The 18865-nt window shown below is 42.7% G+C and overlaps 1 protein-coding gene and 1 non-coding gene across 2 annotated transcripts in view; one reads left to right on the top strand and one right to left on the bottom strand.

Moving 5' to 3' along the window:
• Positions 1-5270: 5270 nt before the first annotated feature.
• Positions 5271-18865, bottom strand: part of UPF2 (UPF2 regulator of nonsense mediated mRNA decay) — a 123096-nt gene continuing 109501 nt past the window's right edge. Inside the window, exons 20-22 of the mRNA XM_024253821.3 lie at positions 16557-16698; positions 14787-14907; positions 5271-6555 (exon numbers count right to left, since the gene is read on the bottom strand). Coding sequence (XP_024109589.1) covers positions 6546-6555; positions 14787-14907; positions 16557-16698 — 273 coding nt within the window. The 3' untranslated portion in view covers positions 5271-6545. The remainder of the gene's footprint in view (positions 6556-14786; positions 14908-16556; positions 16699-18865) is intronic.
• Positions 8426-8533, top strand: LOC112135296 (U6 spliceosomal RNA). Its single transcript, XR_002916598.2, has one exon. It is a non-coding gene; the product is annotated as a U6 spliceosomal RNA (small nuclear RNA).

An 18865-nucleotide genomic window follows, 5' to 3' on the forward strand; every position in this document is an offset into this window, starting at 1 on the left:
GTTGTTGAAAGTCGTGTGTGTCGGCCGGGCGCAGTGGTTCACCCCTATAATCTTAGCACTTTGGGAGGCTGAGGCGGACGGACGACCTGAGGTCAGGAATTCGAGACCAGTCTGACCAACATGGAGAAACCCTGCCTCTACTAAAAATACAAAATTAGTTGGAAGTGGTGGTGCATGCCTGTAATCCCAGCTACTCAGGAGGCTGAGGCAGGAGAATCACTTGAACCCGGGAGGCAGAGGTTGCAGTGAGCCGAGATCACACTACTGCACTCCAGCCTGGACGACAGGGCAAGACTCCGTCTCAAAAAAAAAAAAAAAAAAAAAAAAAAAAGGCTAGGGGCATGAGCCTAGGAAACAGCACGCGCAAAGGTGTAATTAGCGGCCACTAAAGGAATTCTTCCTACTACGTGCCAAGCCTTGCTCTAAGCACTTCACAGATACCATGGCTTAAATTCACTGAACTGTTCACATTTCTCGTCTGTTTCCCCTGCTGGAAGGATGTTAGTTCCTCCAGGGCAGTGACTGTCCCTCCACCTCTATCCCCAGGGCTTACAACAGTGCCTTAGCATATAGAGTGAGATCAATAGGTATCTGTCCAATGAATCTCTGTTTTCCCTGGGTCTCCCAAGTATTCATACAAAAGTTTAAATCTGGCTGGGTGCGGTGGCTCACGGCTTGTAATCCCAGCACTTTGGGAGGCCAAGGCAGGTGGATCACCTGAGGTCAGGAGTTCAAGACCAGCCTGACCAACATAGAGAAACCCCACCTCTACTAAAAATATAAAATTAGCCGGCGTGGTGGCGCATGCCTGTAATCCCAACTACTTGGGAGGCTGAGGCAGGAGAATCATTTCACTTGAACCTGGGAGTGAAGAGGTTGCGGTGAGCCAAAATCGCGCCATTGCACTCTAGCCTGGGCAACAAGAGTGAAACTCTGCCACAGAAAAAAAAAAAAAGAGTTTAAATCCATAAATCCAACATAAAACGGACTATACACCCTGAAAACAAAAAATTTTCCACTATCCTACCGGAGGCCAAACAGTAAAAACATTAGCATTTTCACACATACAAACGTACACTCAACAGAATCTGATGTGCTTTTCCCAGTAACTATACAATTAGAACAGCTTCTAAAGAAACTAACATTTAAGTGATAATCCAACAATTTTCAAGGTTACTCCTCCAGAAAGAAACATGTCTATTGAGACAACAGAAGATGACTGAATGCCCTTTGTACTTCCAAAGGTTTAAAAAAACTCATTTAAATTAAGAATGCATGTATGTGGGTTACCAGAAGGAAAAAAAAAAACCCAGAATGCCAAAAATGTGCTTTTACTCATAGCATACTAAGTCTTAAAATTTTAAATTGATTTCACCTCTTTTTTTTATTTTTATTTTTATTTTTTTTTGAGACGGAGTCTCGCTCTGTCGCCCGGGCTGGAGTGCAGCGGCGCGATCTCGGCTCACTGCAAGCTCCGCCTCCCGGGTTCACGCCATTCTCCTGCCTCAGCCTCCTGAGTAGCTGGGACTACAGGCGCCCGCCACCACGCCCGGCTAATTTTTTGTATTTTTAGTAGAGGTGGGGTTTCACCGTGTTAGCCAGGATGGTCTTGGTCTCCTGACCTCGTGATCCGCCCGCCTTGGCCTCCCAAAGTGCTGGGATTACAGGCGTGAGCCACCGTGCCCGGCCTAACTTATTTTTATTCAAAACAAGCTTGCTGGCTGGGTGTGGTGGCTCACGCCTATAAACCCAGCACTTTGAGACACCAAGACGGGTGGATCACTTGAGGTCAGCTCAAGACCAGCCTGGCCAACATGGTGAAACCCCAGCTCTACTAAAAATACAAAAACTAGCCAGGTGTGGTAGTGTGCACCTGTAATCCCAGCTACTCGGGAGAGTGAGGCAGGAGAATCGCTTGAACCCAGGAGGTGGAGGCTGCAGTGAGCCCAGATCAGCCACTGCACTCCAGCCTGGGCGACAGAGTGAGACTCGGTCTCAAAACAAACAAACAAAAAAGAAGTTGCTAATTGGATACCTTCCACTTAAACTAAGAAACACATTGGGTGGTAGGCGCCGTGGCTCATGCCTGTAATCCCAGCACTTTGGGAGGCCAAGGCAGGCAGAGCACTTGAGGTTAGGAGATCAGCCTGGCCAACGTGGAGAAACCCCATCTCTACTAAAAACACAAAAATCAGCCGGGCGTGGGGGTGCACGCCTATAATCCTAGCTACTTGGGAGGCTGAGGCGGGAGAATCACTTGAGCCTGGGACAGGGAGGTTGCAGTGAGCGGCATCATGCCACTGCACTGCAGCCTGGGCTACAGGGTGAGACTCTTGTCTCAAAAAAAAACAAAAAGAAAAAAATCTACAAGACACATTGGGCTCCCAATAGCTGAAAGTTTACCTCTGAATATATAAAAACTTGAAAACAATTTTAGAAAGGAACCTGAGACATGTTGCATCTCTGCCTTTTCCAAAGAATATCTTGAGTTTTTCACTCTGGGTATCGTGAAGATATTACATGATATGGTTGGAGTTAGGAAATCTGCGGTCTCACCTCCCTATCGTAGGCCTCACTACTCCAGGACTACAGTTGACTCTTGAATAACACAGGTTTGAACTGCATGGGTCCACTTATACATGGATTTTCTTCCACCTCCACCACCCCTGAGACAGCAAGACCAACTCCTCCTCCTCACCTACTCAATGTGAAGATGAGGATGAAGACTTTTATGACGATCCACTTCCACTTAATAGTAAATATATTTTCCCTTCCTTATGGTTTTCTTATTTATTTATTTATTTATGTATTTATTTATTTATTTATTCAGAGACAGGGTCTCACTCAGTTGCCCAAGCTGGAGTGCAGTGGCACAATCTCTGTTCATTGCAGCCACAAGCTCCATGGCTCAAGTGATCTTCCCACCGCAGCCTCCAAAATGCTGGGATCATAAGCATAAGCCACCATACCTGGCCCATGATTTTCTTAATAACATCATCCTTAGCTTGCTTTATTGTAAGAATAAAATACATAATACATATAACATACAAAACATGTTAACTGACTACTTATGATATTGCTAAGGCTTCCAGTCAACACCAGGCTATATTTGTAAAGTCTGTGGGGAGTCAAGTTACATGCAGGCCGGGTGCGGTGACTCATGCCTGTGAGCCCAGCACTTTGAGAGGCCAAGGCAGGTGGATCACCTGAGGTCACGAGTTTGAGACCATCCTGGCCAACATGGTGAAACCCCATCTCTACTAAAAATACAAAAATTAGCCAGACGAGGTGGCAGCCACCTGTTATCCCAGCTACTTGGGAGGCTGAGGCTGGAGAATCTCTTGAACCCACCAGGCGGAGGCTGCAGTGAGCCGAGATCACACCACTGCACTCCACCCTGGGGACAGAGTGAGACTCCATCTCAAAAAAAAAGTTCTTTGTGAATTTCTGACTGCACGGGGGGTCATAAACCCTAACCACCAGTGTTCAAGCGTCAACTGTATTCCTTCCTATAATGAAGTTACTAATATTTCTGCTCATTATAAAAATCCTGAAACCATCAATTACTCATTGTACTGTACTGAATGGCATTAACACACCTCTCAGCATGATTCCTTGACTATAAAATGAATGTTTCTTCCAATCCGAATCTTCTATGTTCTAGGGTTAAGAACATACTGAGCTTCTCAGGTTTTTGCTCTTTTGTGTGTTTGTGCCTGGCTTCTGTTTGGGTTTTTGTTTTCTCATCATGATCCTTGCTTCGCTCTCCTAGCCACTGTGCACTTTCTGCACCCTCTGTCAGGCTGCTTGGTTTTGCACACCTCAGGTCTGCAGTAGCTGTATGTAAACGCAGAGTGTCCAAGGGCCTGTGAGGCTCCCATAGGGAAGTAAGGGGACTGACCTTGAGACAGATCCTGAGGCTGCCGGGATGCCTTTCCAGCTTATCACTCCCCCAAAAAGAATCAAAGGCTCAAAGGAAGAAGTCTGACAGCCAGATGTGTTAACACCTGCTTACCTCTGCTGATCATGAGGGGGAAAAAGGAGGCCCAAAAGACTGACAGTTATGAGAATCATAAACATTTCCAAAATTCAGGGGGCTTGTCCTTTCGAACTGAAGATGCAATGTTGTGAAGAATCTAATTTGGCCCACTTTCTGGTTCCCAAACATATTACACCTGCTAGTGACTTTATTCTTTCTAGATGAAAGGTGAATAAAGGTAAATCATCACCATGCACCTGATTTTCACATTGTCTGCCTGTGTATGACATGAAATTTAAAGGGTGAATTTAGAATTATCCTGGCTCCCTGTAATAAATAATCTGACACCTAGAAGTAATATAAAAATGATAAACTTGTAAACCCAATAAAAGGACAGTGAGTAACAGTACACAAGTCAGTGATGAAGATGGTGATAAGGGCTGGATGATAAGCTTCCAAGTAAGTGAAATCTGGAAAGTTTTTTAATAAATCCTTGTTTTTTTTCAAATGATAATAACTCTCAGATCAATTTTTGAAATTTTAGCAATGGTGATTACAGTAACTCCGTTTGGAGTGTGTAAATCAGCCTTAAAATTAACACCTGGCAAGAGATGACCAAGAGTGGTTCTTGCTGTTCCTTTGTGTTACCTGCTTTGCAGAGGCTCTACCCACACAAATCACAAATGCTGCCCCAGGCTGAACCACGCTGTACCATTTCCCATCTTCACCAGTATTCGGCCTCTTCTAAAAATGTGCATTCTATTGGTCTGTGTAGGCTACTTTTTTTTTTCATTAGCCCCAAAGGTACATTAACTCCGGCACCTAAGAAAAGCCATGCAGAGATGGAATCCTTAAGGTGAACACAACACTAGTCGTCTGAGAATGTATTTTTTTTTTTTTTTTTTTTGAGACGGAGTCTCGCTCTTTCGCCCAGGCCGTAGTGCAGTGGTGCGATCTCGGCTCACTGCAAGCTCCGCCTCCCAGGTTCACGCCATTCTCCTGCCTCAGCCTCCCGAGTAGCTGGGACTACAGGCGCCCGCCACCACCCCCGGCTAATTTTTTGTATTTTTAGTAGAGACGGTGTTTCACTGTGTTAACCAGGATGGTCTCGATCTCCTGACCTCGTGATCCGCCCGCCTCAGCCTCCCAAAGTGCCGGGATTACAGGCGTGAGCCACCGCACCCGGCCGAGAATGTATTTTTAAAGCACAAAGATTTAAACTGGGAGATACCAATTTACCCGTTCAATCGGTTTCCAAAACCCAAACCAAATAAAACAACACCACGCCAAATCTAATGACAACACTTTATTGCAGCATTGGCAAAGGTCAGATTTCTGAAGCTGGTGAAGATTGGGCAGCATTTCCATGTGAAATGTTACAACTTTACAAGTTTTGTTTCTTATTTAAATCTACATGCAGAAACTGAAACATGGTAAAAGAAAAAATGCAAAATAGCTAGAAAAAAAGATGTAATCAAGTTGTAGCATACAGATGTGCTCTTCAACTAAATGTACTATGCCTACTGGAAAGCAAACGAAAGACAACTATCCTAAGAAATTAACAGATTGTCAGAAACAGACTAAGAACCCTCATTTCTATTTAGTGGGGGAAAACAAAATGAAACAAAACAAAAACAAAAGCAAAATAAAAGCTCTACTTGTTTCCATACTTTGTTTAGAGACAGAGGCTGTAAACCCATGAAGGTCAACAAAATATTCTCATCCACTTCTTCTTGTCCTTCGTTCGTTTTCTGTGACATGCTGACTGGCATGTTTTGTTTTCAATGATACTTACAATGGGCTCAACTAGATCCCTGTTCTTGGGCTGGTATCACTTTTCTAAGCCATCTGAATTAATGCTCTCTGTATACTAAAATAGTCTCCACATTTTTCTTTTACCTTAATAGGCAATTTTATATCACTGACTCTGATGGATAAAACGGATTTTTCTCCCTCATCCCTTGTTCCTCTTGAAACAAATTCCTAAACAAAAGCCTTCCTGGTGGATTATCTGGTATTTGGATATCTTTCATCATTTTGTTGTCCTGCATGTAAGTTTTACTAGAAGATTTTCCTGCTTGCTCTATACTTTTCTACTGTAGTCCTGGAGCCCCCAAATGTATCTTCTTCCAACGTGGGATGTTCAATTCAGAGACACTGAAACTCAAATCAAGTTTAAAGCTCAAGTTCATTTCCCCCACACCATTACCATCACAACCCGTTTCTTCTCTGGCTCAATCATCTCCTTCACGCTCTCCTTGGTGTAACTGCTCAGTAGTCAAGTGAACCATCTCATTTCTTGACTGCCATTCTCAAGAGAAGATTAACCCTCGCGAGATTTCCATTACAAAAGGCCTTTTCCGCCTTGTCTGGAAGCGTCGGCTTGTTCCGGTGTTGGCAGAGGCTGGTGTTTCTGCCTCCTGGCCCCAGCCTGTCCCAGGTTTAGATTCGCAACTCTCTAGACCGACCTGCTGAGATGTGTCCACTGCTCTCATTCAATTGCTGGAGGACTCCACTATCCACAACATCAGATACAGGACCTAATGAAATGACACGTGCTGCTGGATCAACGTCTCCTAAAGGAACAAACAGGGTCACATCAGAGAGCTTACTGCCACAGGACAAAGTCCAGCAAGACGGCGTCTGCAGCACCACCCACCACCACCAAGTAACTCCCCCAAGTTACAGTTGGCCCTGGCATCTGCGGGTTCCACATCCATGGATCAAAAATATTCAGGAAAATAAAAACCCAAACAATAAAAAATAACATAAATATTAAAAACAATACAGTATATCAACTATCTCCACAGCATCTACACTTTATTAGGTATTACAAGTAATCTAGAGATGATTTAAAGTACATGGGAGGATGTGCATATGTTATACATAAATGCTACACCATTTTTTACCAGGGACTTGAATGTCTGTGCATTTTGGTGTCTGAGGGCGTCCGGGAAGCAACCCCCTGTGGATACCGAGGACAACCGTAGTGCTTTTTTGAGAGCATTCGTGCTCTCTACTGGACTACAACTTAACCAGAGCCACTGGAGCAATGGCTGGAGGGGTGGCTCTGTTCTCTTCTACAACTAATTCTTAAGATGCTAAGAATTCACAGTTTGTGTTATGGTTCAGTTGTGTATCCCCAAAATTCACATGTTGACACTGAACTGCAGACCTCAGAATGTGACCGTATTCGGGAACAAGGTTGCTGGAGATGTAATTACTTAAGATAAGGCCATACTGGAGCAGGGTGGAGCCCTAATCCCATATGACTGCATCTCTATAAAAAGGGAAATCTGCACACAGACACACACAGGCAGAAAAGGCCAAGTGAAGACAAAGGCGGAGACCAGGGTGAGGTATGACAGGTATGGAAGCCAAAGACTGCCGGCACCCCCAGCAGCTAGAAGGCAGGCCTGGAGCAGTCTTCCTCCAGGCCTCAGAAGGAACCAGCCCCGCTGATTCCCTGACCTCAGGTTTCCTGCTGGCGGCCTCCAGTGCTGCGAGACAACAGACATCTGTTGTTTAAGCCACTAGGGCTGTAATATTTTGTCATGGCAGCCCAAGCAGATAAACAGTTTGTTTTTCACAGAGCAAGCTACCTTAGCAAGAAACTTTCAAAGCGTTAAGACGCAAATATGGAAAAGTATATCCTCAGCTGGATAAGATCCATAACTCTTCCAGAAATGAACTGATGGAAAGAACACAAGTATTCCCTGAGAGAATGAAAGAGAAGATTTAAGCATCTCTCCTGAAGTCAAGAAAAGGCAGCTATCTAACCTAGAATACTTTAAATAAATGCAGTAAATGACAGGAAAAAATGTTCAAAATCTTTGCTAAGTAAGGTACAGTTATATCACTAGTTATAGTGTAAGGTGTCATTCGACTGGTTTATAGGCAAACAATCATCCTGAGTGACTCAAAAATCTATCAGCTCAAAAACTGTTTATTAATACAATATACACTTTGGATTAAATGCAATTCTACAACGGACTCTATTTTATAACAAAACTATCACTAATTTAATCTTACTTAAAGATATAAAAAAAAAATCTGATGAAAAAATGCAGACTCTACTTAAGATAGGTTTACAGGAGTTCAAGACCAGCCTGGGCAACATAGTGAGACCTCGACTCCACTAAAAATAAAAAAAATTAGCCATTTGTAGTGGTGTGTGCCTGTAGTCCCAGATACTGAGAGGCTGAGGCAGGACTGCTTGAGCCCAGGAGGTCGAGGCTGCAGTGAGCTGTGATCACGCCACTGTACTCCAGCCTGGGTGACAGAGCAAGACCCTGTCTCAAAAACAAAATAAAACAACAACAAAATCATTTTTAAAAAGATGGGTTTAAAAGTCAGATAGTAACCTCCTATGCCGCTAAGTGTAGGCCACACACCAGCAGCTCTGACATCACTGGAGATCTTGTTTAAAAGTAACCAGAGCTTGTTGTGCTCACTTCAGCAGCACATATACTAAAAATTGTAGTGATACAGAGAAGATTAGCACGGCCCTGTGCAAGGATGACACGCAGGTGGGGTGCAGTGGCTCATGCCTGTACTCTCAGCACTTTGGGAGGCTGACGCAGGCAGATCACTTGAGGTCAGGAGTTTGAGACCAGCCTGGCCAACATGGTGAGACCTCATCTCTACTAAAAATACAAAAATTTGGCTGGGCGCGGTGGCTCATGCCTGTAATCCCAGCACTTTGGGAGGCCAAGGAGGGTGGATCATGAGGTCAGGAGTTCAAGACCAGCCTGGCCAAGATGGTGAAACCCCATCTCTACTAAAAATACAAAAATTAGCCAGGCGTGGTGGCAGGTGCCTGTAATCCCAGCTACTCGGGAGACTGAGGCAGAGAATTGCTTGAACCCGGGAGGTGGAGGTTGCAGTGAGCCAAGATCAGGCCACTGCAATCTGATATAGTGACACTCTATCTCCAAAAAAAAAAAAAATTAGCTGGGCGTGGTGGCACATGCCTGTAAATCACAGCTACTTGGGAGGCTGAGGCACAAGAATTGCTTGAACTCAGGAGACAGAGGTTGCAGTGAGCTGAGATCCCGGCACTGCACTCCAGCCTGGGCAACAGAACAAGACTCCATCTCAAAAAACAACAAAAAAGAATGACACGCAAATTCATGAAGCATTCCACAATAATAAAAAAAAGTAATAATAATAAAAGAAACTAATCAGAACTTGCTTTTTATTAGTTAATATGTATTTTAAAGTTTAAGTTTGAGAAGCATTGAAATAACCTGTATGAATTACTAGCATCTAAGCCATATAAGTAATAACACTGGCCAAAAATGTTAAGCTTCACAGTTTTTCAATACTAGTGCATTAGAAAAACAACCTTGCTCTGCAATACAGAAAACCCTACATAATCGTTTTACTTACAGCACTGCTGCTGTTTCAACTCATTGTAAGCAAATGCCTCTTATTTGTTAAAGGGCTGAAATTTTAATTTATGTCCTTATTTCAAGGATCTCCTGGTTAGAAAATATACAAATACAAATTAAAATCTGGGAGTCCATCAAAAGCTACAGAGAAAAATAGTTTATGCTGGGCGTGGTGGCTGACACCTATAATCCCAGCACTTTGGGAGGCCCAGGCAGGCAGATCACCTGAGGTCAGGAGTTCAAGACCAGCCTGGCCAAGATGGCGAAACCACGTCTCTACTAAAAATACAAAAATTAGTCAAGGGTGGTGGACTGCACACCTGTAATCCCAGCCACTCGGGAGGCTAACAGGAGAATCACTTGAACCCAGGAGGTGGAGGCTGCACTGAACTGAGACTGCGCCACTGCACTCCAGCCTGGGTAACAGAGCAAGATGTCGTCTCAAAAAAAAAAAAATTTTTTTTTTAACTACTTTTTTTTTTTGAGACAGCGTCTGGCTCTGTCGCCCAACCTGGAGTGCAGTGGTGTGATCTGGCAGTCTCTGCTTCCTGGGCCCAAGCGATCCTTCCACCTCGACCTCCCAAAGTGCTGAGATTACAGGCATGAGCCACTGCTCCTGGACCTAAACTACTTTATAATCAGTTTCCAAATAAATTTCCCTTTATCTGCCATATAACATTACCAATATTAATAACTGTTTTTTTTAATAGAGTTTCGCTCTTGTTGCCCAGGCTGGAGTGCAATGCGCAATCTTGGCTCCCTGCAACGTCACCTCCCAGGTTCGAGTGATTCTTCTGCCTCAGACTCCTGAGTAACTGGGATTATAGGTGCCCGCCACCACGACCGGCTAATTTTTCTATTTTTAGTAGAGATGGGGTTTCACCATGTTGGTCAGGCTGGTCTCGAACTCCTGACCTCAGGTGATCTGCCTTCCTCGGCCTCCCAAAGTGCTGGGATACAGGTATGAGCCATCACAACCAGCCTTAAAATGTAAATTTTAAAAAAGGCAAAGAACATCTGGTCCTCTAAAGGGTAAAATCTCATGTTTCCATGTTTGTTAGTCTACCATGTTTATTGCACCTATACTTTAGGAGCACTGACTATAAAAATTCCATTCGTGATACTTTACAGAGTGCTATTCTTAAGACTGATGGACAAGTTAGGTTTTCTTTTTTTAAGGTGCTATTTAAGAAGAGATTTTAAAACAGGTTGAGTGGCTAGCTCAAGAGCTGGGACTCTTACAAAAAAGAAAAACAGAGGGAAGAGCTAGGGAACAGAACTGGAGTGAGAATGTTTATTCAGTGACTGAACACAGACTGTGAAAAGTTCTTTTGTCCATTCACCAAGTATTTACTGAGCATCTACTAGGTGCCAGGCACCAAGAGCTATGAAGGAGACAGAATGGAAACAACATGAGACTTAGTCCCTGCCCTCATCGCCTGTAATCTCATGGGGAATAGAGACAAGCTAAGCGGCACTTAAGGAGGACAAGGTCTGCAGAAATACCGTAAGTCACGGCAGCAGATCCGCACTGATCTATGTCAGACTCGGGAACACCAAGGCAGACCTGAAAGAGCAGGAGTTCTCCAGGGAAACAGCTGGAGACTGTTCCACACAGAGGAGGCAAAAAGAACACAGAACTAAAGGTCAGCTAGGCTGCAGCACGGGAAAGAACAGCAGGAGATGAAGCCAGTAACGTATGTCCACCTGCACCACGGGGCCAAGTCTAAACTTGAGGAGTTTAGACTTTTTATCCTACAAGCCACGAGGAGTCATTGGATGATTTTAAGCAGAAGGGCACATGCAGACACCAAATTTATATTTTAGAAAGAACACTGGGTCTGTAGGGAGAGAATGAATTGGAAAGGGTTGAAGGGTTGAGACGGAGAGGCTGATGAGGAGGCTGAGGCAGCAACAGCAACCCAGGCAAGAGGCGACGGTGGCTTGACCCAGGGTCTTGGCTATGGGCAGAGAATAGGACAGGCAAGAGTGAGGGCCATTTGGGAGCAGAATGCAGAGGATTTGCTAGTGAACTAGATCTAGGGATTGAGGGAGGAGGAGCTGTCAATAACACAACTTCCTCTTCTTTTGTGGACAAGGGGGCAGACAACGCTTCCTCTCCCTGCACTGGAGACCCTAGGGAAGAGGGGTCTGGGGCAGGGGCACGAGTCTTCCATCTCTGAGTCACAGGTGGGTGGAGAGTCAGAAATGAAAATGTGAGATCTCGGCTGGAGACCTGGATGGAAGCCAGGCCACTGGGAGGGATGACACCTCCTTTGAGAGTGCAGAAGGAGAAGAGGGCCCAGGCTGAGCCCAAGGAACACAGACATCCCTAGGCAGGGCAAGTGCAGAAAGGAGGCAGCATCAGCAGCAGGAGCTGCAGTGATCAGGGGGAAGGGAAAACCCAGAAGCCAGCAGAATCACAGACGCCAAGGAAGGGTCTGTTGGGAGAACAAGGAGGGCCCACAATGCAAAGTGCTGCTGAGATGAGGCCAAGAGATGGCAGGTGGGGATGCCAGCGACGGTAGAAGCTGCCTAGACCTAAGGACTGAGAAGGTTAGAGGAGTCAATAATGAACCTTTCTTTTCTAGCATAGCCACTGGGGTGGGCAACGCCTCCCACTGCCAGCTGTGAATTGGCAGGGGTAAGCCACCCAAGTGGGAGCAAGGAAGAAGGGGCAAGTGTAGCCGATTCTTCAAAGGAGGAATGGAGGGAGGAAGGGAAAATAGAAAGTGAAGGAACTCTGCAAAGTGACTAATACGGTAACCAGGTTAAGAAAGGCTTACCTCTGTTCACACGCACGTCGATGACAGCACACATATGCTTACATATCTCCTGCCTGGTCCTTAACAGACTCTTACCCAAGGTGTTTGAAACAGACAAATGAAGAGGGTGGAATTATCTTTCAAGTACCTGTACTTGGCTTCCCTATTGGACCATAACTTTGCAGGTAAAGACCCTGTCTTGTACTCCATCTTCCACAGTGCAGTCCTGGATGAGTGTACACTGAGGGAGGCAAATCCTACTGGATGCCCCTTATGTCATCCAACTCCACAGTGAGTCTACACAAATTACTAAGACACTATACTTGCAATACATGAATTGTGAAGGGGTTAGGGATTAATAAAAACGTGCTATTCAGAGACGTTAGGCTGCAATATGAACAGGTGAAGATGATGAAAACATCAAGATATTATGCTGGTGCAAAAGTAATTGCAGTTTTTCCCATTAATTTTATTGGCAAAAACTGCATTACTTTTTACCAACCGAAATACAAATATTCTAATAGTTTTGGTCTCTGATGATGAGACAGGAGGGAATAGATGTTATCAAGAACACTGTGGCATATATTTAAAGCTACTCTAAGAAAATGCAAAAGCAGGAAATGAACATTTTTCATTGCCTGTTAACCTAGCTAGTGTCTACATTTTAGCAGCAATAAAACAGGCTTAATTAAAGGACTTTAATAAAGTTTGGATAATTAAAAATAACCTAATATCTTATTATGCCTAATTAGATGGATTTACAGGTCATTTCCTACTTGGATTTTTTTTTTTTTAATTATACTCAAGAGATGCTAAAGAACAGATCTCTAAACTGTCTTGACAAGCCAATTTTCTACATTACAATTTGATTAGTTATCTGAGCAAACAGTTCAAAGAAAGATGCCACCAGAACACATGAATATGTTCAGTGATGTCCAGCGAGTAACAAACACAGGCTCTGATGACTACATTTTCCCCCATGCTACCCTCCTGAATCATGATCTAATTCTGCCATCCCCAGCACACTCCCCATCTACACCTGCTCCCCTGCTCCCAACAACAAAGTGACATCTTGGGCTGTTGTATTGTAGAGCCTCGGTGTAAACACTAATCCACTAAGTGAGATCGGTAAGGGCAGCAGAAGCCACTGTCACTTTAACTTAACCGCCAGACAAAATTAATTGAGGTGGGTGGACCACCTGAGGTTAGGAGTTCGAGACCAGCCTAGCCAATATGCTGAAACCCCATCTCTACTAAAAACACAAAAATTATCCGGGTGTGGTGGGTGGGCACCTGTAATACCAACTACTTGGGAGGCTGAGGCAGGAGAATCACTTGAACCCGGGAGGTGGAGGTTGCAGAGAGCCAAGATCACGCCGCTGCACTCCAGCCTGGGTGACAGAGTGAGACTCGGACTCAAACAAAAAAAAAAAAACAAACAAAGAACAAAATTAGTTGATGATATGGATCTTTAGATCATGTCCCAGAAAAACTTTAAATTACTTACCCTTAAAAAACATAAAAGAGGTCTTATTAGGGAATATCTTCACTTTCAAATTCTTTATAGACTTTTAAATTATCTTACATTAAACAATTTAACTTTAAATGGAACTGGTAGGAATTCCATCAGGAAATTTTATAATTTTAAAAAACAGGCTGGGCGTGGTAGCTCATGCCTGTAATCCTAGCACTTTGGGAGGCCGAGGCAGGTGATGACCTGAGGTGAGGAGTTCGAGACTAGCCTGGCCAACATGGTGAAACCCCAACTCTACTGAAAATACAAAAATTAGCCAGATGTGGGGGCGTGCCCTGTTGTCCCAGCTACTTGGGAGGTTGAGGCTGGAGAATCGCTTGAACCAGGAGGCGGAGGTTGCAGTGAGCCGAGATCACGCCACTGCACTCCAGCCTAGACGACAGGGCAAGACTGTGTCTCAAAAATTAAATAAATAAATAAATAAATAAATAAATAAGAGCTTAGGAACAAACTCTACTTACATGGTTGAAAGTCTAGAAAATAGATTTTTAGTTTTTGTAAACATCGGTATTAATTAACCCTGACCTGAGAACTTCTAACACAAAGCCTATGATGTCTCTCTTGCTCATCTATAACAACTCCTTCCTATTAAAGCAAAAGAAGAAAAAAGAAGTCCACTCAGAGAGGGCAAAAGCCAAGATCTAGCTGAAACCAATGTCTTTGTAAGAACAGCCACATGGGCAGATGGTTTGAACTCAGGAGTTCGAGACCAGCCTACACAGTATGGCGAGACTCTGTCTCTACAAAAGACATACAAATTAGCCAGGTGTGGTGGTGCATGCCTATAGTCCCACCTACTTGGGAGGCTGAGGTGGGAGAATCACTTGAGCCCAGGTGGGTGAGGCTGTAGTGAGTTGCGATTGTGCCACTGCACTTCAGCCTGGGCGACAGAGCAAGACCTTGTCTCAAAAAATAAAAATAAAAATAAAAAAAACAGAACAGCCATAACTATAGTATAAAGCAGGTTTTTTCCCCTGAAATATCTATAATTCAAAGATTTTTCTATTTTGCTAAAAATCAGGCCTTTGCCAAAAACTATAATCCAGAATTCTCTAATTTATTCTTATGGACATCATGAAAACAAACAGCTAAGGAAGAAGTAATGACTGCTTTACCTCCCACCAGTCTTAAAGATTAGATCTGCATTAGGTGCTCCCTTCGGATGTTGGTAGCGAGGCCGCCTCTCACGATTGGTGTTTGCTGGAGCTGGGCGCTGTGCAAGAGACTGCAACATTTCTGTAATTAGGAGCAAAAAAAGAAAATGCTGTTAACTCTTAGAAATGTACTCCTCCTACAGAGTGAATGAAATGTTGGGGAGATTAAGTTTATTAGTCCTGTCAGGGAGCTGACTAAAGAAAAATAGCCATTATACAGACTAAAATGATTAAGAAGTTTTAAAAGAGCATTAAGAGAGGAGACTCTTTTAATACCCAATGTTCCCTTTACTATGAATTTGGCCACCACATAGCTATCTTATGAGGCAGTAAAAAAGCCTAAGAGGCAGTGCATTGCAATAGCTAAGAGTATCGTGTGTAGAGCGAGACTACTGGTTAATATCCCAGCTCTGTCACTTTCTAGCTGTGGGACTTTCGGTTCAATTTCCCTCAATGTAAAATGAAGATAACAACACTTATCTCAAAGAATTGTTATGAGGATTATATGCTTTGAAAAAGTACATAAAACAGTATCTGGCCAAAGAGTAAGCACTCAGTGTTAGCTATTATCATTAAGAATGTTGGAGCCGGGTGTGGAGGCTCCCGTCTGTAACCCTACCACTTTGGGATGCAGAGGCGGGAGGACTGCTCAAGCCCAGGAGTTCAAGATGAGCTTGGGCAACATAGCAAGATCCCCTCTCTATAAAAAATTAAAAATTAGCCAGGTATGGTGGCACATGTCTGTAATCTTAGCTACTTGGGGGGCTGAGGCAGAGGCAGGAGGATCACTTGAGCCCAGGAGTCTAAGGCTGCAGTGATTGCGCCACTGCACTCCATCCAGCCTGGGTGACAGAGGAAGGCTCTTAAAACAAACAAAAACACTGTTGGGTATCAACTGGGAGAGAACATTCTACAAGTGAGATTAGAAGATTAGAAACCACAAATACTGATTTACACACACTCTCCTGCACAAACAGCGGTTTGTTCAGTACAGTGCTGTATAAACAACTGTTATGGCTGTAAAATCTGCATACCACAGGAACACCAAAACGCTAGCTTATTAAGTCTCCATGGCCTCGATATGTAAGGTTCCAATTAACCGAAAAATGCTGGGTATGTATGCGTAAAACAAGAATCCTAATTTGAGTATTTCCTCAAATCTGAAGGAACACAGGTTCCTCAAGACCAGGACTCCAAATAGACAAAAGGAGGTAAATACAGTCGTGTACCGTGTGACCATGTTCCAGTCAATGGACAGACACTATACAATGGTGGTCCCATCAGCTCATAACGGCTACACCATACAGCCTCGGTGTGTAGTAGGCTACACCATCTAGGTTGTCAAGTACACTCTATGATGTTTGCACAATGATGAAATTGCCTAATGCCACATTTTTTAGAATGTATCCCTATCATTAAGCAATGCATACTGTTTGTTAAATGAATCTGCACACAACTGGCTGGCAATGTGAAGCAATTAAAAATTGATTATCACCTTGTTTGCAACATAGCCAGCAGTTTGTACTCTAATTTAATTAGAGCAAAATATGGTGAAAATTACATTATTGTTATTTTACAAATAAGTGAAAGAAAAATAAACACGGTGGGATACAAAATGAATTTCTCAGCATAAATATGGAAAAATATGACATGAGAAGGTGAGACAAAATAACAATTTTGATGCTCAAAAGGCAACAAAAATTTCCACTTCTCTTATAGATGATTTTATACCTTGATAATCTTCTTGTTCTTGCCGTTCATTGATATCTAGTGTGAGCTTTTTCATTCTCATCCTCTCTTCTTGTTCTGCCTGTTGCTGGTTCCAATGATTTGCAGCAAGTTGAGAGGACATGGGTACATTAAGGATCTTAAACTGGGAGAAAATAACAAAGGAGTTACAAATAGTTCGAGAACACTGAGAGAAAGAAAAAACAGACTTCAAATAAAATAGCAAGTAGAGGCTGGGCACGGTGGCTCACGCCTGTAATCCTAGCACTTTGGGAGGCCGAGGCGGGCGGATGATGAGGTCAAGAGATCAAGACCATTCTGGCCAACATGATGAAACCCCGTCTCTACTAAAAATATAAAAATTAGCTGGGTGTGGTGGCATGCACTTGTAGCCCCAGCTATCCGGGAGGCTGAGGCAGAAGAACTGCTTGAACCCGGGAGGCAGAGGTTGCAATGAGCCAAGATTGTGCCACTGCACTCCAGGCTGGGCAAAAGAGCAAGACTCCAACTCAATTAAAAAAAAAAAAAGTAGACAGATAATTTCTTAATCATCATGAACTGGAAGTTGCAACTCTACGATGTTTTTATCTAAACACTCAGAAATAAAACAGGGTGGCCATTTTTCCCCCTTTTTAGATTCTTGACAATAAAATTTGAAATTTCCTTCATAATCCACTAATAATAAGCCTAATGATGATGGTACTAATCACAATAATAAAATAGTATAAAACATTGTAAAGAAAATTTCATAATATGATCAAAAAAGGTGAAAAATACAGGCTTTCTTATTCATTTGTAAGATTAACAATTTCTTCGTTTAGTTCTTTTTTTTTTTTTTTTGAGACGGAGTCTCGCTCTGTCGCCCAGGCTGGAGTGCAGTGGCACGATCTCGGCTCACTGCAAGCTCCGCCTCCCAGGTTCACGCCATTCTCCTGCCTCAGCCTCCTGAGTAGCTGGGGCTACAGGCGCCTGCCACCACTCCCGGTTAATTTTTTTGTATTTTTAGTAGAGACGGGGTTTCACTGTGTTAGCGAGGATGGTCTTGATCTCCAGACCTCATGATCCTCCCGCCTCCGCCTCCCAAAGTGCTGGGATTACAGGCGTGAGCCACCGTGCCCGGCCTCGTTTAGATCTTCCAAAGGGAAACAATTATAAATAAAAGATGAACAAAAACACATTTTATGAACTCTGAGACAAGTTCTACAAAAGGCAAAGTTCTCAAGTATTATGTACTTAAAAAGAACATAAAAGAGACAGTAATAAATACAGGGAAATGAAGAGACAAATTTACTGATGGCCACCTTTGCCTACTGCCTTTACTGCAGAGCTGCTAAGATACTATTAACAGAGACACACTACTTTATAGCAAATTAGATGATAAAAATATTGAAGTCACTCAAACTAAATTTCCTGAACATAATAGCAATGAAGGTGATTTAGCTGATATTTTGCAGCTACTCCATGACTGTAGCTAAAATTAAAAAACATATAATCCCAAGTTACTATGGCATGTAACTATCAATTATTCTAGTCAAAATATAACAAATCATAACTCCTTATGTAAATATTAATTGCAAAAATGGTTTGTCTGCCAGTATTAAACTATACCATGTTATGCATTTGTTTGAATAAAAAAGCTTTTTAAAGCATTTTATAACATTTATATTACATTAAAACTTGTTTTAATTGAAATTCATTATTCTAATTCATAAATATTTAAATCTAGAAAGAAATAAATGGCTAAAAGCATTATCTTTTTCTTTCTCTGCAACTACTCACTTCATTCGTGCAATTTTGTTTCCCCTAATGACCACAACAGAAAGTTATTTCTGAGTACAAATTTGATGCACAAAGAGGTCTTTCACTTAAAAACCAAAGATTCCTATAAGGCAAGACATTTCACATTTGTAGAAAAACCGTTGCACCAGAAGGACCAACACCCGAAAGCCAAATAAAGGAATAAAAATCAGAACAAAATCTACTTTCTTTTTCAGACCACAACATACCAGCGATGTTTCTTCAAATAATGTTCCAAAAACTGAACATTTTCCAAAATTCCAAATAAAGTTTAGAAGCATTGAAAATTTACTTAATAACCAAGTACACTGAGTTTTCATTTCATGTCTGCTAATATTTTTAAAATTTAGTAACAATATATCCTTAAAAATTAAAAATTAAACTAAATGCTACATTTTAAGAAACAAGGACTTCAAATTCATTTACATAAAATTACATAAGCCACCCAGTTTATAACCTACCTACTTTGAACCAAAAATATTCCTTCTAAAATACACATAATCTTATTTTGACTC

This window comes from Pongo abelii, chromosome 8 (assembly GCF_028885655.2).
Source record: "Pongo abelii isolate AG06213 chromosome 8, NHGRI_mPonAbe1-v2.0_pri, whole genome shotgun sequence".
Taxonomy (NCBI): Eukaryota; Metazoa; Chordata; class Mammalia; order Primates; family Hominidae; genus Pongo; species Pongo abelii.